The sequence below is a fragment of the Otolemur garnettii genome, unplaced genomic scaffold, assembly GCF_000181295.1.
Source record: "Otolemur garnettii isolate 467f Iridium unplaced genomic scaffold, OtoGar3 scaffold00015, whole genome shotgun sequence".
Taxonomy (NCBI): Eukaryota; Metazoa; Chordata; class Mammalia; order Primates; family Galagidae; genus Otolemur; species Otolemur garnettii.
The window spans coordinates 1,959,326-1,986,772 of record NW_003852410.1 but is presented as its reverse complement, the minus strand read 5'-3'; the positions used below and the strand labels follow the sequence as shown (position 1 = coordinate 1,986,772).

Sequence of the window (27,447 nt, the reverse complement as noted above, 5' to 3'; positions counted from 1 at the left end):
GAACATCCTTTCTGTTTTTCCAATCTCTCATCCAGGCGTCAACCCAGCAGGCAGAAGCTGCTGAGCTAAGACATAATGTTAGAACTTTTGCATATATATGTATATATTTTATTTTATTTTATTTTATGGCCAGAAAATAGCAATGAACATTTCTGGTGAGTCACAGCTTTTTCTTTCTTTGGCTAGGGGAGCTGGGTATGAGGTTCCAAAAGACTGCAGCTAGAGAAGCGAGGCCTTGCCAAGCTGGTGAGTTGGGAAAATGAAATTAGCAGTGAGCCGGCTCCTCCAGCTTCTCAGCTGGGGGCTGGAAAATTCCGCTTAGCAAACAGAACCTATCTCCAAGCCCCATGTTGCAGATGCATCCAAAGCCATTGCCCAGGATCCTGGTTGCTCTGGGAGGCAGGCAGGCTCCAGCAGGCAACATACCGTCCCCCAGGAGCCAATCCTGGCTACTGGCTTCTGCTCCCCTTCAGAACCTGCTCAGGGCTTACACTGGGCTTGCTCAGCCAGCTGCCAGAAAAAGGTGCCTCTTAATGTGCTACCTCACTTAGTTCCAAGGCCAGAGAGGGAAGGGTAACCTCATGCTACCTAAGTTGTCCCAAGAAGGATCTGGAATTCATTGCACTTGCTCGTAGCATGAATCATTCATTCGACAAATAGTTAACCTTTGTGCCTCTTCTGTGCTAGGGAATAGTAAGCAGAACGAGCCACATCAGGGAGCTTAGTCTAGCGAGGCCTCAAACAACCACCAAATAATCATATAATAAGCAGAAAATGGCAGAAGTCAACAGGGCTCTGAAGGAGAAGTGCATGGAGCCTAGAGTCTGTAGCAGGGGTGACCTCCCCTGGGGACAGCAGAGGCAGACACCAGGGGACCACGAGCTCACTCTGGGCACTGAGACCTTAGCTGAGCTGTTTCTCCTCCTAGAGCCACTATCAAACCTGCCACTTGCCTTGTCCAATTCCTGTTTGTCTGTGGTCTCTGTCCCCTCTCTAGCGTACATCTGCCCTATTTACCGCTGGTGTTCTGGTGCCTGGGCCGGGCTGCAGGCACGGTCGGCTCTCAGAAAAATTTGCTACATCGGTGAAAATGCTTCCAGGGCCAGAACCAGAAGGCTGAGTAGGTTTTAATGTGGCACAGCGACAAGGAAGAGAGCATTCTCACAAATAAGAGAGAAGGCCCTGTGTGTATGGGCATCTTCTAGAACCTTCTGAGGTGAATGGGAGGGATTGGAGACAAGACTGGACAGTGGTCCAGCCAAGGTCTTGAAGGAGAAGACGCGCACGGAGCTGCATGCTAGTTTCCTGGGCTGCCGTTAACACAGAAACTGAGGGATTCAAACAACAGAGTCTGGAACAGTCTCACAGTTCTGGAGCCTGAAAGTCTGGTGTGCCTATCCCTCAACCCTCTCTCCACTCATAGAAACCTTCTCCAGACAGTGCCTGCACCCTGAGCCATTTATCTAGTCACAAGTTGTGGGTGACAACCCCCCAAGCCCCCAAGAGTCCCCCAAGGAACATGAGGCCACTGAACTGGGGGATGGTGAGCACTGCCCAGGGCCTGACTCCACTGCTGTTTGGCAGCCCTGAGACAGCAGCGTTCTGAAAGGGCTAATCACGTCCATTGGGTCAGCTGGCCAACTCCAGTTCTGCTTTCCGGTGTCGGGGTGCTATGGAGTCAGAAAGCTAAGGTTCGAATGCCTTTCTGTCCCTTACCAACAAAGTGAACTTAGAAGGTTAATTAAACCTTCTCTTTCCATATCTGTAAAATGAGGCAATATCCACCCTCACAAAGGTGCTCTGATAATTAAATAAGGCAATTCCTGTGATGCTCTTAATATCAAAACACTAGTGTATAATAATAAATATTACTGGCATTACTGTTCTTACCATCAGCACCTCACCAAAACCCATCCATCATTGGGTTTTCACTGTTGGGAAATGCCTACATACATAAGCCCAATGGTAGGTTTTCTACAAATATAGCTTTTGCTCCTCCATTACTATCTTCTCTCCTGGCGAACTCTTATGTCAACTTCAAGGCCCAGAGCAAATGTTCCTGCAACTCCCTCCACCCTAGGGTAGAATCGTTACTCACTTACTGCTTCCTCTGAGATCCCATTCCTTATACCTTCACCTGATGTCCACTGGGTCTGGTGTCCAGCAGCACCTCTGCGCTCCCCTTTGAATTGCTGAATATACTCCCAGTACCAGAAGTATGTCACCTCAGTAGGCAATGCCTGGTCAACCTCACCCTCTCTTTCCTTGCAAGCCCCTTTTGCCTTGGTTTATCCACCTGCAAAATGGGTGTGCCACATGGTGTATAAAGCTCTAGGAAGAGGAAAAAGCCCTGACCTGAGGCTCCTCTAGCCAGTTCTTTCCCTGGTGAGCTGTGGATCCTAAGTTAGGGCTTACCCGCCTGCCCTTTAGGTCCCTTGCCTGTCAGGTAAGGATGATGACATCTCTCTTAACTCTCCCAATCCCACCAGGATTCTTTGGATGATTAAAGCAGCTAAAGGGTGAGGAAGGAATTTTCAGAGTATAAGGTCCTATGTAATCTTTGGAGGTGATTATTATCCTATCTGCCTAAAGAACCAAATCACAACTAAACCCTTCCAAATTACCACTTGTTAAAATCTCCTGTATTACAACATCTATTTTTCATTTTTAGTATAAAAAAATGACATATATGTATACACATATATCAAGCATATATGTATATAAATAAACCACATGCTGATTAATGCTCTGGAAGTTGCTGCTTTTAGTCTCTGAGGATTCTGGGGAACTTCGTATGGGATCTGAGAAATAGCTAACCAGAAAAATTGCAAAGAGCAAAAGGGAGGCCAGGCATGGTAGCTGATGCTTGTAATCCTCGCCCTCTGGGAGGCCAAGGTGGGTGGATTTCTTGAGCTCAAGAGTTCAAGACCAGCCTGAACCAAGAACAAGACCCCGTCTAAAAATAGAAAACTAACCAGGCATTGTGATGGGCAACTGTAGTCTCAGCTGCATGGGTTGCTGAGCCAAGAGGATCACTTGAGCCCTAGAGTTTGAGGTTGTTGTGAGCTATGATGACACCGTAGCACTCTATGACACAGAATAAGAATCAAGAGAGAGAGAAGAGAGAGAACCTGTAGCCATTGTGAAGTCCACTCTTTAGGCTGAGTCTCCTAACCAATGAAAAAAGGAAGGTGGCGGATGGAGAGGGTAGAGATGGAACCCTTCACTCTCCAGGAGGATCTGGAAGGGGCCCTAGGGGTGATCTTAAGCTGGCCATTCCTGCATACCACTGTACTTAGACAGCTCTTGGATTGTCCATTTTTACTTAAATAATTTTATTTCCAAAGGATTTCCCTGGTTATTTATATATATATATATGTATATATATATATATTTTAAAAACCCTCTCTTACCACTCGCTTACCATAAGGAGAAGGTAACTGAAAAAGCAAATGCAGGGAAAACAAAACATTACATCAATTTTAGGCAGTTGCTGATGCCTGAAGTCTGTTCTCAATTTGTTGAAATTAGGGAGGTGTTAACAATACGCTAGTACCAAACTGAGACCACCAAGGCCACCAGAAAGAGTGAAAGAGAATTGAAAAAATAGTTCAATATTTATGGTTCGTGTGTCAACCATAATTCCTCTCTCTTTTTGGCCATCCATCATGTTACAGAAATGCCCCCCTAAATACCGGGCTTTGCACACATACCTCTCTGCCCTAAGAACTCACTACTCTCCAAGGCGGCCCTTTCATCAGTGGACAGCTCTGGCTACTGGAATGTTCTTAAAGTTGAGTGGAAGTCTGCTTCTCCGACAGTGCTGCCTTTGGACCTCACTTCTGTCCTTCTGAGGCCACACAAAAGTGGTCTATTTCCATCACATGTTTAAAGAAAGCATTTGGTAGTGACTTGGTCTTTGCAGTTATTCAAAAAACTTAAATAGAGCATCAGAGAGAGATTAGAAACGGCCCCCTGTCTTCAAGCAGACATATGAACTGGCTCATTCCCTGAAAATCTGACCCGAGCCCCACGAGAGAGGAATAAACTCCCGAGGGAGCCAGGGAGCTGCTGACCGTGAGCTCACAGAGGAGCCGAGTGCCAAGCTGGCCCCTGTAGAGCAGGAGTTGACCTGGAGGAGAGGAGGGGAGCCCTGACATGTACCAGAGGAGGACACGGTCTGGATGGGTGGGTGCCCCTCAGGAAGCACTGCCCAGGCCCAGAAAGGTGAGGGGATGACCCAAAGGCAGCAGCTGGATGCAGTTTTACGTTTCAGACTCAGATAAACCAAGATTAGAAGCCTAGCTCCGCCACCTACCCGCTGCAGCTGTGTCCCTCCGGGCAAATTACTTAATTTCTCCAAACCTCAATATTTTCAACTAGAAAGATAAAGACAGCATCTGACTCACAGATCACAGCATTTCCCATGGAGGTGCAATGAGACGAGGCACGTCAGACATCTAGGACAGCAAGTGGCACGTGGTGACGGGGATGTGAAGGGTACTTGGAGGATTAAACAACCGGCACGGCACAGGCACAGAACAGTCAGGAAGGATCCAGCTGGCACGCTGTACTGGGGGAACAGCAACTCCAGAAAGCCAGAACTGGCGCGATGCTAGTCACAGTTACAGTTACAGCCAGGAGACGCAAGCCCCACCTGAGGGCTTTCTCTGTCCCCGCCCCACTCTGAACAAACCTTTTAATTCTGAATCCTTTGCCCATTTATTTATATGCTCAATGTGTGCGCTACCAAAAAAAAAAAAAAAAAAGCTTCTCCTTTTTAGGAACAGTCTCGAAGGCTAAGTCTAAATGATAGCATCTTTCTGTGAAAAAATTCTGTGATGTTTTATCCCCAATAAAAAGTGGTGTTTCTGAGATATCAAGCTAGGAATCCTCCCCCCTAACTGCCCTGAGAAGCTGGAAGGTGCTCCAGAACTCCTTTGCATAGCATATTTGCATGGAATATTATTCACTCATTAGCCAAGCACCTCCCAGCGCTTTCTAAATTCTGACTTCCCCCCAACATTTTTAAAATATTTGAACAGAATTCCCTGTTGCTTGTTTTCACAGCAGTTCACATAGTAACCACCAACAGTTAACCCTCTGGATGGAGCATTTTCAAGAGATACATCCCCCGAAAGGTGACGGGCATCCAAAACTGGGAAAGAGTCAGGAGGGGATCTGTCAGCCAAATACACAGCACTATTGGCATAGACCATCACTTCTACAGAGAGTAATCCAGCATCTGTCTAGAATAGTTTGTCAAACGGAATCTTACAGAGTCCTAATTTGTGAAATATTAATACATATCATGCGGAGAGGGAATTCTGTGGTTAAGTAGCTTTCGGGAAGAAGTCAACACCTTCTCCTCCTCCCCCTCTTTCTCTCAAATATCTCAAAATATTGATGTTTTAGAAAATACTCTGCTGTAGGAAGAAAATGTCCCAGGAAACCTGTCTTCATGGAGCTGTCCAGCTCACTTTGGGTGAGGACATCACCCTCCCTGAGGCACAGGTTTCCAGGCCCCACGTGTGCCACCCTCTACGCCATGTGCCGCTCAGGAAAGGCTGTCCGCTGCTGGCCTGCAGGAGGAAAAGCCAGGTTCAGGGCAGGCCTGCTTTGCAAAGGGCAGTGGCTTCATGGGTTTTGTGTGGGTGGAGAGGAGGGAAGGCCAGCACAGCCTGAAAGCGAGTTGTAAAAAACTTATCACCCCGAAAATCATCATCCCGGGTGAAGCATTATTGGAGCCCCCAAAGAGCTTGTTAAACCTGGATTGCTGGGCCACACCCAGAATCCCTGATGCAGGGACTGGGATCCTGCATTTCTGACAAGTCCCCATGAGATGCGAACACTGCTGGCTAACACCACGCTTTGTAAGCGAGTGCTCTAGCTCCAGCCTTACACAGGCCTGACTTCTCAGACAGGGAGACCCTCGTAAGTTCACACTCTGTCCTCTCAGCAACATAGTGCTGGGTGCAAGCATGCAAATGGGTGACGCTTCAGCCAAATGGTCTCACCAAGCATCTCAGGGTGCAAGAAGACAAACATCCCATGTCCTCTTTCCCCTAACCAACTCTAATTACCACTTGACATTCATTCATTCATTCATTCAACAAACATTTAGTGACACGTATGTGCCAAGTCTTGTGCTGGATGCTAGGGACCCCAGGTCAACAGTCACCCTCTGCCACCCAGGATCCTGCAGCCCAGTGGCCATCCACAGGGGGACAGATAAGCAAACAGACAATGACAATACAAGGTTGTAGCTTTTGCCTCCTCTCCTCCCCAAGTCCTTCCCAGCTCAAATCAGAGACATCCTTATTTCCTCCATCCCCTCCAGTCCTCATCTGAGTGATTTCCTAGCATCTGATCACTTCTACCCACTCACGTTATTCCCACCCTGGCCATCCCCCACCTAGAGACCTACACCTCACACTTGCAAGTCTCTTCAGCGCTACTCTTTCCCTTTCCAACCCGGGGTGGCCTTTCAAAACTGTAAATGGCATCATAGGACCCTCTGCTTCCCACTCTCCAGCCCCCGCCACCTCCGCCCACAGATTGTCCCACGGCTGCTTCTCCCCATCTCTCAGGACTCAGCCTGAACACCGCTCCCTCCAGAGGCCTTCCCCAGCCACAGTCCTTGGTCCTCACTCAGGGTAGTGTAAGAACCCAGACCTTTGACACTACTCCAATGGGAGGAGGGCTTTACTTCCCCTCCCCTGCAGCTGAGCTGGAGCTAAGACAGCTTTGGGCAATAGAATCTTGGGGGTGACACTATGCCAGCCTGGTGTTTATGACCACTGAGGCTGCCATCCTGCTTTTCGTGATCCCTGAGCCACCATGCCCAAAGTCTGAGGTGTGGCTAGAAGAAGAGGAAGTCCAACAGAGTTGTCCCCACCAAAGTGCTGGGCATGTGACTACAGCCGTCTTGGATTCTCCAGACCAGACCAGCCAGCAGCTTGAGAGTACCAAACCACTGCAGTCAATGCCTTGCAGAAAGCAGAAAAACATCCCAGCTGAGCCCTGTCCAATTCCCGTTAAATCATGAGATATGTTAAATGTGGGGGATTTCTGTTATGCAGAGCAGATCACCAGAACATTTCACATTATGTTTACGTCCATAATGGCAATCATTTGGTTACAGTTTGTCTTTTTTTGATTGCTTTTGTATATTTTATTCTCTCCTCCACTAGAAGTCTCCACTAGAAGGTAAGCTCTGGCATGGCAGGAGCAAAGACTCTACTGGCCACCACTGGAAACTCAGGGACTGGCCCGTGGTGGATGCTCAATAAGCACTGGTTGAATAAGCACATCAGTGTATTACGGGCATCAGAATCAGAGACGACTTAACAGAGGAAGTGACACCTAAACCTGAGGGCTGAGGGCAAGGAAGTGCGGGGGCCAAAGGGCACAGCCACAGAGCCAGTGCCTCCCCAGCCACACCAACTACGGAGCATGCCCAAGCCATGCTCTTGTCTCTCAAGGTCTGAGAGTAGACACTGTATCTCATTTATCTTTGTGCACAGTCCAGGAAAATAAGAGGTCCTTGATGCACACATTTCAAATAAACGAAGGAACAGGTGGCTTTGCAGGAGAACAGCTGAGCTGGAAACCAGGCAACCTGGATTTTCAAGCTCAACACCTCACCGTTGTGTCCTTGGTAAAATAAGCCACTTGGCTCTTCTGTTGCTCTGTTCACTAGAGATAAAACCATCGCTTCCCTCACTACTTCTCTGGGCCAACATCTGGATTATAAGAGCGCCAAGGTGCCACAGAGCTTTGCAAAAAGTTTGCTAGCACTAAAATATGTAACATTGGAAAGGAGATGGATGATATTGTTCTCTAAATGCTCATCCTGCCCCAGGGAAACCCTCTGACCCTTTCTTTGAGTCATGGGAGCGTGGAACTCGGCCCCGGTGAGCACAGCCCTGAACACGGCACCTCGTGGGCAGCTCAGGCTTTTCAATTGCCCGGGTCAACAGGGAACAGCCAGGGCCTCAGACACTGGACTCAGAGTCAAAGAACTTGAATTCCCTCTCTCTCTTTTTTTTAATGTTTTAAATCTTATCTTTCATTATAAAATACACCAGGTATACAAAAGAATGTATAAAGGTATATGCATTTTGTCTAAAGAAAAATAAAATGGATTCCTTTGTATCCAGCACAAGGGCTGAGAGACAGAACATTGCAAGTCTATATTCCAGAAGACCCTATGCAATTCTCTCTCCCCTGAAAGGAGAAGACGCATTCTCCACCACGATTTTCAACTCTGTTAATCCTTTCCTTGCTTTTGTTTATGGTCACTACTCCCTACAACCCTCTTCAAGTTGCCTTGTTTGAAGCTTCACATCAATGAAAATGTACATACTGTACATATTCTTGACATGTTTCTTTTAATTTAACATTTTATTTTTGAGATCCACCCATGTTAATGTTTGTACCTGTGGATGACCTGACTTCTTATGCCAGTTGTGCCCTTCGTTTTCTGTAAGATCTTGGGCAAAACAATTTGCTGTCTGCACTAAATCCATCAACCAGGGCGGGTGGTATAGACCAAGTAAATCCTCGCCCTTCCTCCCTCCCACTCATTCACAAAAACCCCAGTTCTGCCCAGCACTGGACCTACTGCAGTCACGACAAACAACACCCAGGCCCTGCCCCCAAGGCCCTTGGAAGGCAGATGGACACCTGAAAATGTTCTATCTTTCAGACAGCAAAGCAAGACTTCTCAGGACAGCCAGGATGAAGGACCCAAAGCACTGAACAGGCCGAGTGCACTGAGCTCCAAAGAGCTAGCCAGAGGTCAGTCAGTGTCCTGGGGTGAAAGGGTGAGTCCAGCCAGGCCCTAGAGACTATCCGTTTCCAGAAGCCAAGATGGTCTTACCATCCCATTAGCATTGTGCAGAGGGCCTGCTCCAGCTGCACTGGCCTGAGCCAACCCCCTAATTAGACTTTCATAGTGTGTCAAGCAACCTGCTTGGCCCGATTGCCAGCTGGGGCTCCCGTTCCGTATGGTGGCCTTGGTTAATGAACCCATGAGGGGCTGGCCGAGCTCATTATAGGCAATGCAAGGAAACAGGGTACCCTCCCAGTCCCTCCTGCCCCCTCCTCTCCCCCTCTCCCCATGTTCACACTGAGAATGGGAAGGGAGCTGTTTCCAAACCAAGAGGGAGAAGGGCAAGAGAGGGGCCCAGCCAGGCCCACCACACAGCCCTGTCTGCAGCTGGGGAGAGCCGGAGATGTGGTGGCTCCATGACAGCTCAGGTAGAGCAGCATGCGCTGTCCGCCCAGGTGGTTTAGGGGATGGTCCAGATTCCACAGCTGCCCTTAGGCTGCACCCAGGCCTTTTCCTATCCCAGGCCAGGGAGACAGAACAGCAGTGGAAAGTTCAGTACTGTCTCTTTCCAATTACTGTCCACAGTCTTGTCTGGATGAGCTGCTGGCTCGGAGTTTCACTGTACTCATCTTACAATGGGGTAGTGATACCCACCCTGCACAGAGTAAGCGCTCAGTTAATGCGCTCAATAAATTATCACTGTTGTTGCTATTACTAAAAGACAAGTGATAAAAGACTCCAAAATGTGAGCTGTGGCTGCTTTTTTGAGCAGTGGGATGGTAAGTGATAGTTTTTGTATTACTTTTCTACATGGTATACCATGAGTATTTTACCTTTAGTGTTTGAAAAAGCACAAATTTTCTCCAAAAACGTACCAGACAAATGAGACTTTCTGATATATTTGTGTGTGGAAGGGCCTGCAGCAGGCCTACAAGAATGTTCTTAGTAGAAGCTTTCTCCTGCAGAGAAAGTTTGAACAGATGAGATTGGGTGAAAAAAGCAGCTCAGTAGGGCGGCGCCTGTGGCTCAAAGGAGGTAGGGCGCCAGCCCCATACACCAGAGGTGGTGGGTTCAAACCCCGCCCTGGCCAAAAACTGCAAAAGAAAAAAAAAAAGGAGCTTGGTATTTTCAGGTATGAATTTAAGTTTTGCTCTTTAATAAAGCGATTTCTTATCTCCAAATGCCAAAGAAAGAAGGCCCGTAGTGAGTATCCAAATGCTGTGGCACTGACAAAGGGAGATGGCTAGAGGATCTTTAAGGAAGGGAGCTCCCTGGACAGAGGAGGATGCAAAAAATGGATGCAGGAAGGTGAAGGCAACCCAAGTGTCCATTGAAGGATGAACGGAAAACTAACATGTGGTCTATCTATATAAAGGAGTATCTTTAGTCTTAAAAAGAAGGAAACTCTAACATAAACTAACAAACAGATGACCCTGAAGACAGTACACTAAGTGAAGTAAGACAAAAAGACAGTTAAGGAAGATGAAAAACGTTCTGCAGATGGATGGTGGTGATGATTATACAATAATGCAAATGCACTTGATGCCCCGAACAACTGTACATTTAAAAATGGTTAAGACGGTAAATTTCATGTTGTGAGTGCTTTACCACAATGAAAAATATATATATAAAGAGAAATGCAGGATGGGACCCAGAGGAAAGGGAAGCAGGTTAGCTGAGATGAAGCATGTCGCTTGTCTCCTGGAGTTAAGGGTCATTTGCTCGAGAAATGATGCAAGGAGGAGGGGAGAATCCAGAAAACGGGGCTGAGGGAGAGACAGCACTGGCCAGGGTGACCTGAAGAATGGTGAAGGCTGTCCCAGTCAGGTTTGCTGCCTCCCACCTGCACCTGGCAGGCTGGAGCCAGCAAGTACTGACTGCAAAAGGTTTTCTAGCTGGAGGATTCAAAGCCCACCAAGTCAGCACCCAAGCAGAGGGAGCCTTGGTGAACTCAGAGCTTTGGGTGTGAGAAGTCAGGACCCAGGAGAGTTTGTGCATTTTAAATATGTGAATTAGGGAGGATAAGAGCGCTGGAACAGAGGTCCTCTAAGGGAGCGGGGAAGAGGCATGTCTGGAGAATCAGTTTCATGAAGGAGTTCTAAGGTCATCATGCCTAAGGAATTTGGAAGCAGACTGGCTCCCAAATAAAAGATGACTGGATAGGGTCAGGATGTGCTGAAGGAAGGTGGGGTCTCCTCTGGGCACACATGGAGGCTAGCTCAGTGCTGGGTGCTAGATAATAATAATAACAGCAACAACAATTTACTGAGCACCCACTGTCTGGGATAAGCACTTTTCTTCGGTTATTCATTTATTTCTTTCAGCAACCTTCTGCACAAAGTACTTCTAGCTTCACTTTACACAAGAGGAAGACTGAGGCTTAGAGGTCTAAGTAACCCAGTACCTCAAAGGCACACACTCTGCCCACAACAAGGCTGGGCTGCCTTTCTGCCCTGCCACCAACTGTCTGCCCACCCCAGTGCTGCCTCCCACCCCTGAGGCCCCCGGCCAACTTCTCACTTGAACTGGTGCTCTCTGGAGCTGCGGATTTTGGAGGAGAACCGCTCAGCCAGTTTCTCCAGGCTGCGGGAGTACTCGAGCTCAATCTCAGCTTTCCGGCGGAAAAACTCCTGGAGGTCTTGAAGCAGCTGCAGCCGTGACTCCGATTGTTGCTCCAGACATTTGAACTGCTCCACCAGCTGCGTGCGGATCTCTGTGGGCAGAGGCAAGGGCAGGAGTATTAGACTGGTGTGGGGGTGGCAGTGAGACCCGCCCTGCTGACCTGGGCACTGCAATTCTGGCAGCTGCCTCCCCATCACCGCCACCCAGAGCATCTCCAAGACCACTCGGGGATTAGACCTTGCAGGGCAAAGCCCTGGCACAAAGATTTGGCACATTCTAGTTTTTGTCACTTGGAGTAACCTAATATTTCCCAAATTCGAATCGCCACATGTCACCACCACAATTTGTGCCATATTCACACGTCCCAGCATTACTTTTTCCATCTGATCTAGTGCACTGACTCGCTTTTCTTACTGAAATGATCTTGTTTAAAATGAAGTTTTCTATCATTACAGCAAAATGGAAAACTAGGACCCTTGCAGTCTGGGACACAGGAAATAATAAATGAAAATGAAAATTTTATAAAATTCTTCATATCAACCTAAGCTGCTGGATTTTTTTTTTTTTTTGAGACTGCCTCAAGCTATGGCCCTGGGTAGAGTGCTATGGCATCACAGCTCACAGCAACCTTCAACTCCTGGGCTGAAGTGATTCTCCTGCCTCCACCTCCCAAGTAGCTGGGACAGGTGCCTGCCAAAATGCCCGGCTATTTTTTGGTTGCAGCTGTCATTGTTGTTTGGCAGGCCCAGGCTGGATTCGAACCCACCAGCTCAGGTATATGTGGCTGGCACCTTAGTAGCTTGAGGCACAGATGCTGAGCTGAGCTGCTGGATTTTTATCAACGAAAGGAAAATAGCAGTGTGAGAGTCATTAAGAAAGACTTTCTCAGGCAGCGCCTGTGGCTCAGTGAGTAGAACGCCGGCCCCATATACCAAGGGTGGTGGGTTTGAACCCAGCCCCAGCCAAACTGCAACAAAAAAATAGCCGGGCATTGTGGCAGGCGCCTGTAGTCCCAGCAGCTTAGAAGACTGAGGCAAAAGAATCACCTAAGCCCAAGAGCTGGAGGTTGCTGTGAGCTGTGACATCACGACATTCCACCAAGGGCGACAAAGTGAGACTCTGTCTCAAAAAAGAAAGAAAAGAAAGACTTTACTTTCTCCAGATATAGTCAGGGCTGAAAAGGGCATGCTGTTCCCTCTTGGGTTTCAGTGTTATTCAAAGTCATGTCTGTTGCTCCTCTTTAAAATCACCTTGAATTTCATGTATAAACATCTCAGGTGGCACGAGAGGAATGTAGCTCTCACATCAGGAAATGCTGATTGATCAAACCAGGTCTGTCCAACCAAGGCAAAAGTTCAAAAGCTGGGAGCTGGAGTTTAAAAGTCACAGCCAAATCCCAATAACCACAGCCAATTTCATCACCTTCAAGCCCATCATATTTTCACTGTCCCGATGTATTGACTCCTTCCAGGCCATCCTATGAGCTGCCCAAACAGCTCAGCCTCTCACACCAGCAAACTGCTCAGAAATAAGGTTCTCCTGCGTCTGAGTGTTAAGGCTAAGTCCTCAGCATGGAATACAAAGCCGTTCACCCTGCAGCCCCAAACTGAATTGAAAACAATTTAAGCCAGTCTGAAATGCCAAACCTCCCCTGCCTAAATGTGGGCCCTGTCTGGGATTGGGGGCCCGTGTCATTTCAGCATCCTTCAAAAAGCTGGTCCTCACACTGAGGCAGACCTACTCTGGAGGATAGAAAGGCATCCCAAGGGTATCCAGGCAAAGGGAGTTGTAAGGGAGTCAACGTGAGGCCCTCTGCTTCCACTCCCTCTCTTTCCTAAAACTGCTCTGCCTGACACCGTGCCCCGTTCTGGGTGGCATGGCCAGTCTCCTTTCCCACCTCCCTCAACCTGTTCCCTCTTTTACAGGAGAAAGACCAACTTCTCCAGAATCTGACCATGGTGCAGTGTCCCAAGTCTCAAGACATCGGGTTGCCAAAGAAAAAAGGGACAATTTAAAATCTTAGTATTAGGTTGAGCACAGTAGCTCACACCTATAATCCTAGCACTCTGGGAGGCTGAGGCAGGTGGATTGCTTGAACTCAGGAGTTTGAAGCCAGCAGAGCAAAAGTGAGATTCTGTCTCTACTAAAAATAGAAAAATAAGCCAGGCATTGTGGTGGGCTCCTGGATTGTTTGAGCCCATGAGTTTGAAGTTGCTGTGAACCATGAACCAGGGCATGCTAGCCTGGGGCAACAGAGTGTGACTCTTGTCTGAAGAATAAATAAATACATAAATAAATAAACAAGAAAATAAAATCCTGGCATTAGCAAACCTTCCTTTAATCAAGGGATCATAACCTGGACCAGCAGCATCGATGTCATTGGTGGGCTTAGAAGAAACTCAGAATCATCCAAACTCATCAAGATGCATGCATTAGATGTGTAAAACTTTTTGTATATTAATTATACTACAATAAAGACTAAGAATATGCAGAACAGAGTCTCAGATCCCAGCCCAAACCATTGGATTCAGAATCTGCATTTTAACAAATCTGCACTTTAACAATCTCCCAGGTGGTCCTGTGCCCCTGAAGATGACAAGCACCGCTGACAACTGCCCACCCATCTCATTCTGAGAAGCATTTCCCATACAATGTTATGTTTTAAATTTAATAATTTATCAAATGTATAAAATATTAATTTTACTTTGATGAGTTGTGTGTTACTGATCACTTCAATGATAAATCAATCCAAGAGAAAAATTCTGGCCAGGCTCGGTGGCTGACACCTGTAATCCCAGCACTCTGGGAGGCAGAGGCAGGTGGGTTGCTTAACTCAGAAGTTTGAAAAAAAAAAAAAGAGGGGGGCACCTGTGGCTCAAAGGAGTAGGGCGCCAGCTCCATATGCTGGAAGTAGCAGGTTCAAACCCAGCCCCAGCCAAAAACTTCAAAAAAAAAAAAAAAGTTTGAGACCAGTCTGAGCAAGAACAATACCCCTGCCTTACTGAAAATAGAAAAAAACCAGCCAGGCATTGTGGCAGGCACCTGTAGTCCTAGCTAATCCGGAGGCTAAGGCAAGAGGATCACTTGAGCCCAAGAGCTTCAGGGTCTGTGAGCTATGACACCACAGCACTCTACTGTCTCCAAAAAAAAAAAAAAATCCTAAGAGTTTCACAGTCAAAGGAAAAAAATTTAAATGTCTATTTCAATTTGTATACATAGGGTAAAAAGAAGTATAATAATTAATTTTAAAAATCTCAAGCATAAAACTATATGAAGATACAAATGGGTGAAGGAAGTGGAAGGGAACTGGGAATTCAAGAAGGTAAAGAAAGAAACAATGTAAAATGTTTTAGCTGTTTTAGAAATTTTTGATGGACGATAGAAATTAACATGTGGTGGTACTAATCCCATGACCTAGCAATGCCATCCATGGGTGTGCATGCTGAAAAGAAATCGAGGCTTATAGCCACAAAAAATATACACAAGAATGCTCAGAGTATCTTTTATAACCACATATTAGAAACAACCCTACCTGTCTAGGAAGAGTAGAAGGCATTTTTCAAACATGAGATATTTATTAAGTGAAATACTATATAGCAATGAAACGGAACACAACTGCTCCCTGCAGCAACACCCATGAAACTCACAGACTTTATGGTTATTCAAAGGTGCCAGAACAAATGAGGTTATGCAAAACTAGCTGATGGTGGTAGTGGTCAGAAAAGGGGCCACTTTTAGGGGGCAAAAGGGTGCCTTCAGGAGTGCTGGAGATGTTCCATAGCTTGACCTGGGTGGTAGTGACACCAGTAAAAAGCAGGTCAGCTGCACACTTAAGATCTATGCATTCTGCTATATATTGATAGATGGGAGGCTTCAGTAAAAAGACAAAGTTAAAACTCATGTTATTTAGTTTCTATTTGATCTATTTTTAAAAGAATAGCATGGTATAATGTCACCCTAAAATGTCAATATTTAAAACATGGCAGAAATTATATCCTTTGTAACTGATCCAATTTAGAATGAAGCATTCTAAGTTAGGTGTCAAGTTAAAATGTGTGAAACAGAAGAGATTCCCCACCACCACCACCAAAGTCCACAGAGAGGGGTAGGCAAGCGCAAATTACAAAACCCTGCGTTAGTGTTCACATCAAGTGCTGCTCCCCCCAGGAAGGTCTGGCGGCCCTCTGCTGAATTCCCATGGTACTTAGAGTTAATCTCAGACTGCCTGGTACTGTTTTACTTTGTTTTGTTTTTTTCATTCTTTCATATATGCATGTCACATCTGCCTTAACTCCTCAATGAAATTTAAGCTTTGAGTAGCTTACCAGCACCCAGAGTCATAGGTTATCTATATCTATATAGCAAATTACTACTTACTTTTATCAAGTACTTTTACCCAAGTGTATTCCATGCTGTGACCATGAGAGTCTTGCCTGACACAGAAATACAGACCCATGAACACACACACCATACATACAAAACACACAAGAAACACCTCGTACTCAAACCACTAACCCCATAAACGTACACACCTTTGATGTGCTATTATCTTGTTTTTACAGATGAAGAAACCAAGATGTATAAACCAAGATCAAGGACTTGTCCAAGGTCATATTTTATTCTAAAAACCGTAACAAACAACCAGACCAGGCTCAGTGGCTCCTGCCTGTAATCCTAGCACTCTAGGAGGCTGAGGCAGGTGGATTGCTTAACTCAGGAGTTTGAGACCAGCCTGAGCAAGCATGAGACCCCAACTCTACTAAAAATACAAAAACTAGCCAGGCATTATAGCAGGTGCCTGTAGGCTGAGGATCTTTTGAGCCCAAGAGTTTGAGGTTGCTATGAGCTATGAAGCCACAACACTTTACCCAGGGTGACAGAGTGAGACTCTGTCTTAAGTAAATAAATAAATAAATACCATCACAAACTACCCAGCTATGCCTCTCAGGTGATCTATTTGTTGAATTAGATTGAGATGTCCCCAAACTCTGCCATGTCAACACACAGTTATAAAAGCACTTTCTAGCCAGGTTGGTGGCTCATGCCTGGAATCCCAGCACTTTGGGAGGCCAAGTCAGGAAGATCGCTTGAGGCTAAAAGTTTGAAACTAGACTGGGCAGGATAGCAAGACCCCATTTCTAAAAACAGAGAATAAAATAAAAAATAAAAGCAGTTTCCAAATATATTCAAATTACTTTTAGACCATCCTCTGTTATAATATAATAAGCTGAAGAATAATTGCTAGCACTTAGGGAGTGTCCCATCTGGTCCGGTTCTCAGGTCTTTAGGCCCTTACCTCACATCATCAATACAGCATCCCCTATAAGGTGAGAGCTACTCATTATTTCCCACTTTTTCACTCGAGATGAGGAAGTGGAGGCTCAGGTGGAAGTCACTGGCCAGGGTTCCTACCGGCTGGCGCACAGCAGAGCCAGGAATCAAACCCAGGTCCCTCAGAAGGTGACAACAATGTCCTTGCCATACTAGACTGAGGCCGCTACAGAATTTCCTGGTCTGCATTTCACTTATTAGCCTTGTTTTCCACATCAAAACAAAACAAAAGACACCTTTACTCCATCTGTATTCAACCTCTTTCATCCTTTCTGTAACAAGGTGGTGAGGTAAAGAAATATTATTTATCAGAAATGCTGTAGCCACTGCCTTCCTCCATCACAGGGCATCATCAGGAGCCAATGTTCTCATGTTTTACAGCAAAAGCTCATAAATCACACTGTGATGGCAGGAGATGATTTCAAAGGAGCAGAGCAACCTTCCTTAGTTCACACAACCAGCAGGGGCCTTCCAGGCATGGAGCCCCCTAGCAGCCTGGAGGCTGGAGTGGATCTTCCTAGCAGGAAATGGCCCTGGCAGAACATCCTCAGCACCCTGCTCTGGAACCCCAAGGGGACCGGAATACCAGCTTGTTTTTCTAACTCCCCTCCAGGTTGCTGTTAGGAGCCTGGGAGATCTGGTTTTTTCCTTGAAAATCTCAAAGAGAGAGAAAAAAAATAATATAAAATAGAATTGTTCCCAAGGTACAGACTTCATTCAGTAGACGTCTCCCCTACCCTACCCTTGCCTCATCCCTGGGGGACACTTCCAGCCACAGCACAGCATTGAATAGCAAAAAAATTAAGGGGGAACGGTTTGAAAAGTTGGGGTAGACTCTGAGCTCAGCACTCTATAGCTGAAGATGACCTCACTGATCACCTTTTAGTGAGGGCCAGAGAAGGGGTGAAACCAATTCTTCAACCCAGGCTCCTGAACCACTGACATCCCTGTGCCACTTACCTGACAAAATTCTCCAAGGCTAGGCTGGGCGTGGTGGCTCATGCCTGTAACCCTAGCACTCTGGGATGCTGAGCGAGGTGGATTGCCTGAGCTCACAGGTTCAAGACCAGCCTGAGCAAGAGCAAGATCCTGTCTCTAAAAACAGCGGGGTATTATGGTGGGTGCCTGTAGTCCAAGCACAGGGAGGCAAGGCAAGAGAATCACTTGAGCCCAAGAGTCTGAGGTTGCTGTGAGCTATGATGTTACAGAACTCTACCAAGGGGGGACAGTGAGACTCTGCCTCAAAAAAATTTTTTTTTCTCCATGGCTTCCCCTTCCTTATAGAATCAAAGCCAAACTCCACTGACACTCAAAGTCTAAGCACCTCTGGCTGCCTACCCATCCCTATTACACTCCTGCTCACTCACCAAGCAAAAGCCTCACCGAAGATCACTTTGCTGAACCAAGGCCACCATCCACGGTAACACCCAGTGTGACCCACTTTTCAGGAAAACAAGATTCCTCATGCTCCTCACCACCCTCACAACAACAACTTTACATGGAGGAGGAGCAGGGAGGCTCTTCAGATCCAAGGCAATTAAGAATTCACTTTTTTAAAATACATTTTCTGCCTTTTGAACTTTATATCTAAAATATGAAAAATACGCCTATATTTGCTATTCAAAACTGTGGCTTTAAGCTTACAAAAAACTGACCAGGCTTGGTGCCTGTAGCTCAGCGGCTAAGGGTAACATACACTGGAGCTGGCGGGTTCAAATCCAGCCTGGGCCTGCCAAACAATGACAACTACAACCAAAAAATAGCTGGGCATTGTGGTGGGCGCCTGTAGTCCCAGCTACTTGGGAGGCGGAGACAGGAGAATCTCTTGAGCCCAGGAGTTGGAGGTTGCCATGAGCTGTGATGCCACAGCACTCTTCCCGGGGTGATAGCTTGAGACTCTGTCTCAAAAAAAAAAAGACTAGCTGGGCATTGTGGTGGGCACCTGTAGTCCCAGCCACTTGGGAGGCTGAGGCAAGAGAATTGCTTAAGCCCAAGAGTTTGAGGTTGCTGTGAGCTGTGATGCTATAGCACTCTACTGAGGGCGACATAGTGAAACTCTGTCTCAAAAAAAAACACAAACAAGAAACTGACCAGCAAGTACGGTGTTCACATATCCCCTCTCCCTGAACAGCGCCCCTTATTGTCGACACCTTACATTTGTGTAGGACATTTGTTACAGCTGAGAAGCCAATACTGATATGCTAGCATTAATTAAATCCCATTGTTTACATTAGGGTTCACCCTTTGTGTTGTACATTCTACAGGTTTTGACAGATGTCTCCACCATTACAGTATCATACAGATAGTTTCACTGCCCTAAAAACCCTCCATGCTCTGTCTTCCTACCTCCCCTCTTCCTTCCCCCCAGCCCCTGGCAGCCACTAATCTTCTCATTGCCTGGGTAGTTTTGCCTTTTCCAGAAAGTCACAGAGTTGGAATCAGACAGTAGGTAGACTTTTTAGACCGGCTTCTTTCTAATATACATTTAGGGGTCTTCATGTCTTTTGGTGGCTTACTAGCTCCTTATCATTATTGCCAAATAATAGTCTGCTATATGGAATAATGTTCACAGATTGCCTATTCACTCGCCTATTGAAGGACATGATGATTGCTTCCAATTGTTGGCAGTTACAAATAAAGCTGCAGTTAAACATCTGTGTGTGAGTTTTCCTGTGGACACAGCTTTCCACTCATTTGGGGAAGTATCTTTTTATAATTAACAGATTTTATATTTAGAGAAGTTTTAGGTTTACAGAACAAAAAGAATTCTATTTTTAGATGGGAAACAGGAATATTGTTCATATTAGATTCAAAATTCAAAAGGTAGAAAAATATATTTAAAAATCTCTCTCTTGTCCCTGTCCACAGCCACCCAGTTTCCCTCTACCAAGATGACCAAACTCCCAGATTTGGTCTACATCCTTCTCGAAATTATTGCATACGTACACATGAAATCTCAAATATATTATTTCCCGTTTTTGTAAATGTTGGAACATATCACTCACAATGTTCTGTGCCTTACCTTTTCCTTTTAAGAATACATCATGGACATGAGGCCACATCATTCTATAAAGAACTTCCTCATTTCTCTTCCAGTACTGTAGGGTTCTACTGTAAAATTTTTTAGCCAGTCCCCTTTACTCAAACACTTTAGGTGTTTGACAGCCTGTTGATGTCAAGGACAATGCTGGGGTGAAGAACCATCATCAGCCTTCATTTTGCTCATGTGCAGAGTTATCATCTGTACAATAAATTCTTAAAGGGAAACTGCATTAACGTACTGAGGTTGGTAAACTGCCCTCCTCTGACATTTTTACCAATTCTACCACACAAAATTCAGAAAAGGGTCAGACTATTTAAAAAGCAAACAGGTTGAGATTTCCTTCAAAAGGATCTTGGGTTGAGGGATGGAGAGTGGTAGAGTGTTAGGTAAAACAAGACTGGCCTTGACTTAACTGTTGACATTTGGGTGTAGTGATGGGTATGGGGAAGGGGCTGGCTGTACTATCTCTCCAATGTGTTAAAATGTTTCATAATAAAAAGGGGAGTAAAGGCAGACAAATCAAGAACTTGACGCAAAGCCTGCAACTCTGGTTAATAGGTCTGACTCATCAGGAACGCCAACTGGCTCCCAGAGGCCTCTGCCCACAGCCTGCAGGTGGCTGTCCTGGGTAAGAAAGAGGGGCCCAACTCCGACCACAAAGAGCAATTTTAAATGCAGCTTCCGAGACCCCACCCACTTCTAATCCTTGGACCTTGTCCTAAGAACTCACTAACTTTTCTGGCACCTCCTGGGATAGACAGACCCTACTTTCACAGACAAATCAAATCAACCCCCAAATCAAAATGAAGTCAGAATCTGCCCCTCTGTTCCATAGAGGCAGCCAGCACCTTTCCAGTATAAATTTTCAGGGGCTGAGGAGGATGAGCTATATGGTATGGTAAGGCTAACAATGCCTTGTCACATCTGTGCACAATCACATCTGATTATCATTATCATGTGAGGCTGGCAGCATTATCACTCCAATTCTATAGATGAAGCAACTGAGACTCAGGGAGGGGAAGGGCTTTGTCCCGGGTCACGCAGTAACAGGAAGAGCCAGCGCTCAAACCCAGAGTAAGGGTCAGACGGGAGCCACTACCACCCCATGCCCACCCAGGTCAGGGTGCTGCTGCCTCCCCTTACAGGTATCATGTCCCATTCCATTCTACCTCCTGTCACCATCCTACACTGTCATCTGAGTGCCTTCTGCACAGGGCCTGAGGCCTGGCAGTTATCATATTCATTCCAGTAAACCTGACCTTGACCTCAGGCCATGCTGTGAGGGGAAGAAACCTCCGCTTCACAGCACAGTGCAGCGGGCTCTGGGTTCATCTGCCCCCGGGGGTTCAAATCCAGGTCCTGCAACGTGTACATGTCCAGCTGGCAGGTTTCCTCATTTCCCTGGGACTCAGGTTCCTCTGTAAAATGGGATAATAATAGTCTCCACCTTATACTATTATGGCAGTAAGTGGTAATGCAAAGAAAGCTCCCAGCACAGTGCTCCACATACATTAGCACCGCACTGTCCAACAAAGCAGCCACCAGCCACATGTGGCAATTTAAATTTAACTGAATGCATTCCTAAGTCATACCTGCCACATTTCAAGTGCTCAAAGGCACATGTGGCTTGTGTTGTGGCTACCATATTGGACAGTGCAGAATATTTCCATCATTGTGGAGACTTCCATCGGACAACACAGTATTAGAGGCTTAGTAAAGGTTAGCTGCGATTATCATTCACTGTTATTTCCTTCTGTGGCCATTTCTCATCTCTCTGAATGGAAAATAAGGTCCTGAAAGGCAGGAGTGTCATGACATTGTCTTACTCAGAGTTCTGAACAATCCAACCAATGAGAGGAGTGTCGTGTAGTCTGTGAACCCTCAGGGCAGAATGAGGATGGAGACTTCACTTTCACTGCTCCCAGCCCAGTGCCCAGCTTCTTAAGGAGTCCATCCCTTGCCCTCCAACTCCAGCCTTAGAAAAGGTGATGTGGCCCAGTGGACAGACCCAGCAAATCCACTCTCTTAGGGTTGTCTGCCACACACTCAATGTGAAGCCCATTTGAGAAAGCCAGGTTAGCCATTTATATGTGGCAAGGTTGTTGCCGGGATCAGACTGGAAATAACCCATGTAATGCGCCGGGTACTTGGTGGACCCTCAGCAAGCAGAACCTACACAGAGACGGCACAGCTCGGCGGGAAGGGGTGTCTCCGCCCTACACTCCACCGTCATCTCGGTGCCATCTGCACAGGGCGTGGGGCCTGGCAGTTACCGTATCCATTCCAGTGCGACCTGTAGAATGCTTTGAAGACAGCCTGGTTTTCTCCACTTGGGGAAGTCGCTTCAGTTCTTTGAGTCTTTGTTTTCTCATCTGTGTAAGGGGGAATTATACCTTCCACGTGGGATTGGCAACAGTGAGAGATGGTATGCATATAAATCTCTTGCAGAGTAGGGACGCCATATATGACATCACTGCTGTCACAGCCACGCATACTGAGCATCAGGCACGCCGGACACCGAGCTAGGGGATTCCCAGGGGCCTTCTCGTGCCCTGCGGCCACTACTCCGTAAAGAGGGTCAAGTTACCCCAAACCCAGCTTACGGCCTCTCAGCGCTGGTTCTCTTTTCCCCGCCGGCTCTCCTCGACGGCCTGGCCCACGTTTCCCCCGCCTCTAGGCCTGGCGAAAAAGGCTCCGGAGGCCGAGCGCGGAGTCCCCAGCGCCGCCCCTTCTCCCAGCCTCCCACAGGGCGCCGCTCAGCGCCGGGGGCACCAGCTGCCCAATCAGACTCAGCCTCCAGCCGTTGCCGGGCAACCACCGCCAGGCTCCGCGCCCAGCCCCGCCCCGCCCCTCGTGCCCAGCGCGCAGCCCTGGGGACTGAAAGCCTGCGAACTCCGAACTCCGTTGTGCTCTCCTTGTATTCTCTCCCTCGGTAGGCCAAGGTCCCCTACCTGCCCGTCCTTTATTAACCTTTACCAAGCCAAGCCAGTTAGCATCCCTCATCACTTCTGACCTAACTAGAGGAGGAGGTAGGAATCACACCCTCTTACAGATGAGGAAACTGAGGCCCGAGAGAAGGAAAAGAGACTGCCTGAATCATGGCCCAGGCCTGATTCAAACCCAGGCCTGCCTGAGCCAGAGTCCACCATGAACTCAGCCAGGTGCTCTTAGGGTTTATCCCTGATCCCCATGGGTCCTGGGGAATTGGCCCTCTATTGGGGGTCTTTCTCAAGTCTGACATAGTCTCAGCCCTGCCACATGGGTGCCTTCGGTGCTGCAGTGCCAAGAGCCAGATGTGCCTCAGACTTAGCTGAGTTAGGAGCCTGACCTTGACGCTGGCTAGCTGTATGACTTTGGGTAAGTCAGCCTACGGCTCTGCACAATGGAGGCAGTAGAGCAGACATTTACAGAGCTGAGAGCTTCCCGGGAAATGTCTCCTTGAACCTATGTCTCCTAGTAAGAGATAGCCACTGCTATTATCTTATGTTACAGGGGAGGAGACCACAGCACAGAGAAGTGAAGTGACGTGCCTTATTTCATCTAAATATTAAGGAGTCTTTTGGCCCCAAATCTTGCACCACTCGCCAGAGAGATGAGAGTTTGCTATATGTACTACACCAAGTGACCCAGGATTTTACACAGTCTTTAGCCATCTCACAATTATTCAGGGTATGGAAGGCCAGGCTTGACACAGAGAATCAAAGTTTATCAACTCCTAAAGCTTCCTCAAAGCAAATTACATCTGCTTACAGCTTTCTGGGCGGTGGGAGGACTGCTAAGTCTGTTGTGGGTGAAATGATGGGCATTTTCTCCTCCAAGTCTCATCTACTACCACCCTCCAGAAATGAAGCATACTATATTGGCTAGCATTCTGAAAAAATAAGAGTTACTTAGTAATAATAATGATGCTGTCAACCAAGAAAATTTTCCTCTCTGTAAGAGGAAATAGTATGGTCCCCCAACATACCAGGGAATCAGTTTTGACTATACATGCATGGCTGAAGAAAAGAAGGGAGTCCTGCTTCTTACAGTGGCCTGAGAGCAGCAATCCAGCTCTGCCGCCCCCAACCACCCCTACCAAGATTGCTAAACCAGTCATTCCCCTGAGTGGGAGGCAGGCAGCAGGAAGCAAAACTGGTGGGAGAGAGAGTTTCCCCATAGCATCTGTGCCATGTCCAAATAATAGCCATTCCCTCCCATGAAGATGTCAGAAGTTTGCCCCCACGCCTTCCAGATGTTCAGTGAAATGCAATGGGCAGAATGAGGCCACGCCTCCTCCTGCCAGAGGCTCTTGAGTTAAAGCAGGTGGGGTGTGATCAATTTCAACACCAGATTAATATTCACGGACTTGCTGCCCAATGGTCCCTGAAGGATCAGATACATTTAAATGAGAAGAGATCAGAATTCATTAACTCTGAGTTCCCAGCTGCGTCCTCTGACTGATGATGCTTCTCTTTATGTTTTCAATCCTACTCGCTAAGATAGAAGTCAGAGAGCTGGGGGCCAGCCTGGAAACATCCAAGTCTCCCACATTTCACAGCCATCTTTCTGATGTGTCTCCTCTAAAAACCGCTTGCCCTATATTTATTTAATATATATATTTTTTTATCATCTCACTTTTTACTTGGGATGCTTAATGGTACTATCATAAATGGAAAAACCCAAAACACTTGCCACTAGTGGGAGGTAACTAAAAATAAACACAGTCAACACAAAATAATGTTATTTCATTTTACCTGGAATCTGTAAATCTGTAGTCTAAGACCTGCTTTCTTTCTTTTTTTTTGGAGTCAGAGTCTTGCTTTGTGCCCTGACTAGAGTAGAGTAGCATCATTGTAGCTCAAAGCAACCTCAAACTCCTAGGCTCAAGCAATCCTCCTGCCTCAGCCTCCAGAGTAGCTGGGACTTCAAGTACATACACACCACTACACCCAGCTAAGTTTTCTATTTTTTATAGAGACACGGAGTCTTGCTCTTGGTCAAACTGGTCTTGAACTCCTGACCTCAAGCAATCCTCCTGCCTCGGCTTCCTAAGGTGTTGGAATTAGCACCCAGCCTGCTTTCTTTTTGATAAAAGGAGTTTGGCAAGGATTAAAGGAAGTGTTGAACACACGGTCACACCTAACGGCAACTTTCTTCTTAAAGTAATCAGAAGAGTTGAGGGAGGGAAAGGTTTCCAGGGGGGAATAGAGGATTAAAAAGGAAATAACTATCTATTTCCATGAGTCTATAACTGTCTATTTCAGTGATAGTTTTGTGTCTGTGAATCATCTAAAATCATCCTATAAATATACACACAAATTGAGCAACCCTAACCTGAAAACTTGACATCTGAAAAGACCCAAAATCTGAAACTATTTGAGCACCGACACGACACCACAAGTGGAAAATTCCACACTTGACCTCACGTGACATCACAATCAAAATGTGTGCACGTAACATAACTTATTAAAAATATTGCATAAAATCACCTTCAGGCTATGTACATAAGGGGCATGTGAAGCATGAGTAAATTTCATGTTCAGATTTGGTCTCATCTCCGTGATAGCTCATTATGTAAACACAAAATTCCAAAATCCAAAAACCCCCAAATTTGAAAAATTTCTGGCACCAAGCATTTCAGATACTCCACCTGTACCCATCAGTAGTGTCAATCCTTCCCTTCACAAAACAATGATTGATCCAACTTCTCAATCACAAAAAGAAAAAGTAAGAAACAAAGATTCCCCCTCCGGTGTGGTACCAGCATCTGGATCTCCCAGCCATGTGGCCAGTGCAGCAATTTTTGACCACAGTTCTCCATATCCAAGTCCTTCGTGCCTTGTTATGAAAGACAGCTAGCATGGCGCCAAAACCAGCCACCAAGTTGGTTCCTCACAATAATTTTTGAATGAGTAAGTGAAATGATGTGTATGGTAGGCTGAATAACAATCTCCAAAACATAGGCCGCTCCTAATCCCTGGAACTTGGGAATGTCACCGTCAATGGCAACAGAAAGGACTTTGCAGATAAGATTAAATGAAGGATCTTGGGGAGATTATCCTGGATTATCTGGGTACAGCCTAAATGCAACTACACGGGTTCTTATAGGAGAGAAGGAAAAGGAGATCTGGCACAGAAGAGAAGAAGGCAGTGTGACCCTAGAGGCAGAGATGGCGGTGATGTGGCCACAAGCCAAGGGCTGCCAAGAAGCTGGGAGAGCCAAGGAAAAGATTCTCACCTACAGCCTCTGGAGGTAGTGCAGCATTACCGACACCTTGATTTTGGCCCAGTGAGACTGATTCAGACTCCTGGCTTGCAGAACTGTCAAGAGAATAAATGTGTGTTGTTTTAGGCAAGTTTGAGGTAACTTGCTACAGCAGACACAAGAAATGAAGACAACGTATGTATACTACCCCACTTGGAAAGCGCTAAAGAATTATAGAGGCTGGTCTAAGAGGTGAGCGGTATGGAAAATCAGATGACCAGATAACGGAGGCATAGTGGGTTCCTAGAAGGGTCGGCTGAGGTCTCATGGAGGAGAGCGAATGGCAAGAGGAGCTGGGATAGAAATATGTACACAACAGGATCGCTGGCCTCAAGGAAACCCCGATGTAGCAGAAGGGCAAGGTGTACCTAAGTGAAAAAAATGACAACCAGTATGAGATAAAATAATACCCATTATCCACAAAAAGAGCATGTGCAGGGATATTTATCACAGCATTGTTTATAAAAGTGAAAAAACTTGGAGACACATGTACAACACAGCTATCCAGCAACAGGGTTTTTAAAAAATAATCCTGGTACGGCCCGGCGCCCGTAGCACTGCGGTGCCAGCCCCATACACTGAGGCTGGCAGGTTCGAACCCGCCCGAGCCAGCTAAAACAACAATGACAACTACACAAACAAACAAAAAAAAAGAAATAGCCAGGCGTTGTGGCAGGCACCTGTAGTTCCAGCTACTTGGAAGGCTAAGGCAAGAGAATCACTTAAGCCCAGGAGCTGGAGGTTGCTGTGAGCTGTGATGACACAGCACTCTACCAAGGGCAACATAGTGAGACTCTGTCTCTAAATAAATAATCCTGGCACCTCTGGGCAATAAACTCCTATGTAGTTTAAGATTTGGGGCACAAGGAAAAGCCCATTGCCATGGAAAATGCCCATATATACTGTTAAATGACAAAAACAGGTTATAAAAGTAGAATGTATGGCTTAGTCCTCCCCAAATGCAATTATAACTACCTACGCACAGAGAAAAGATGGAAGAGTGTATAGGAAAATGTTCATCATGATTACTTTTTGGTGGTGGGATTACAGATCAATTCATTTCATCAGTAAATATTGACTAAGCACCTAGTTGCTAAGACAAGGCGTGGCAAACTTTTTCCATCAGGGGCTAGATAGTAAATACTTTAGTTTTTACAGGCCATGCAGTCTCTGTTGTGACTACACAACTCAGCTTTTGCCAGTGATGGCCCTGCCGGATTCAAACCCAGGGTGGGGCGGGCCCCCACTATGCCTCAGCTGGCTCCACCTTTACCCCATTAACTCACGCTGAAATGACCAGCCATGGCGAGAGCTGCTAATCTTCATGGAGAAGGTGCCTCCAGCCATGTGTGCATTCACCTGACATTA

The 27,447-nt window shown here is 46.5% G+C and overlaps 1 protein-coding gene across 2 annotated transcripts in view; it reads right to left on the bottom strand.

Moving 5' to 3' along the window:
- The window catches only part of SRGAP3 (SLIT-ROBO Rho GTPase activating protein 3), a 253,632-nt gene that overhangs the window by 120,928 nt on the left and 105,257 nt on the right, over positions 1-27,447 (bottom strand). For both annotated transcript variants that reach the window (XM_003785468.2, XM_003785467.2), the window contains exon 2: positions 11,357-11,549. In XM_003785468.2, the coding sequence (XP_003785516.1) occupies positions 11,357-11,549 (193 nt within the window). The remainder of the gene's footprint in view (positions 1-11,356; positions 11,550-27,447) is intronic.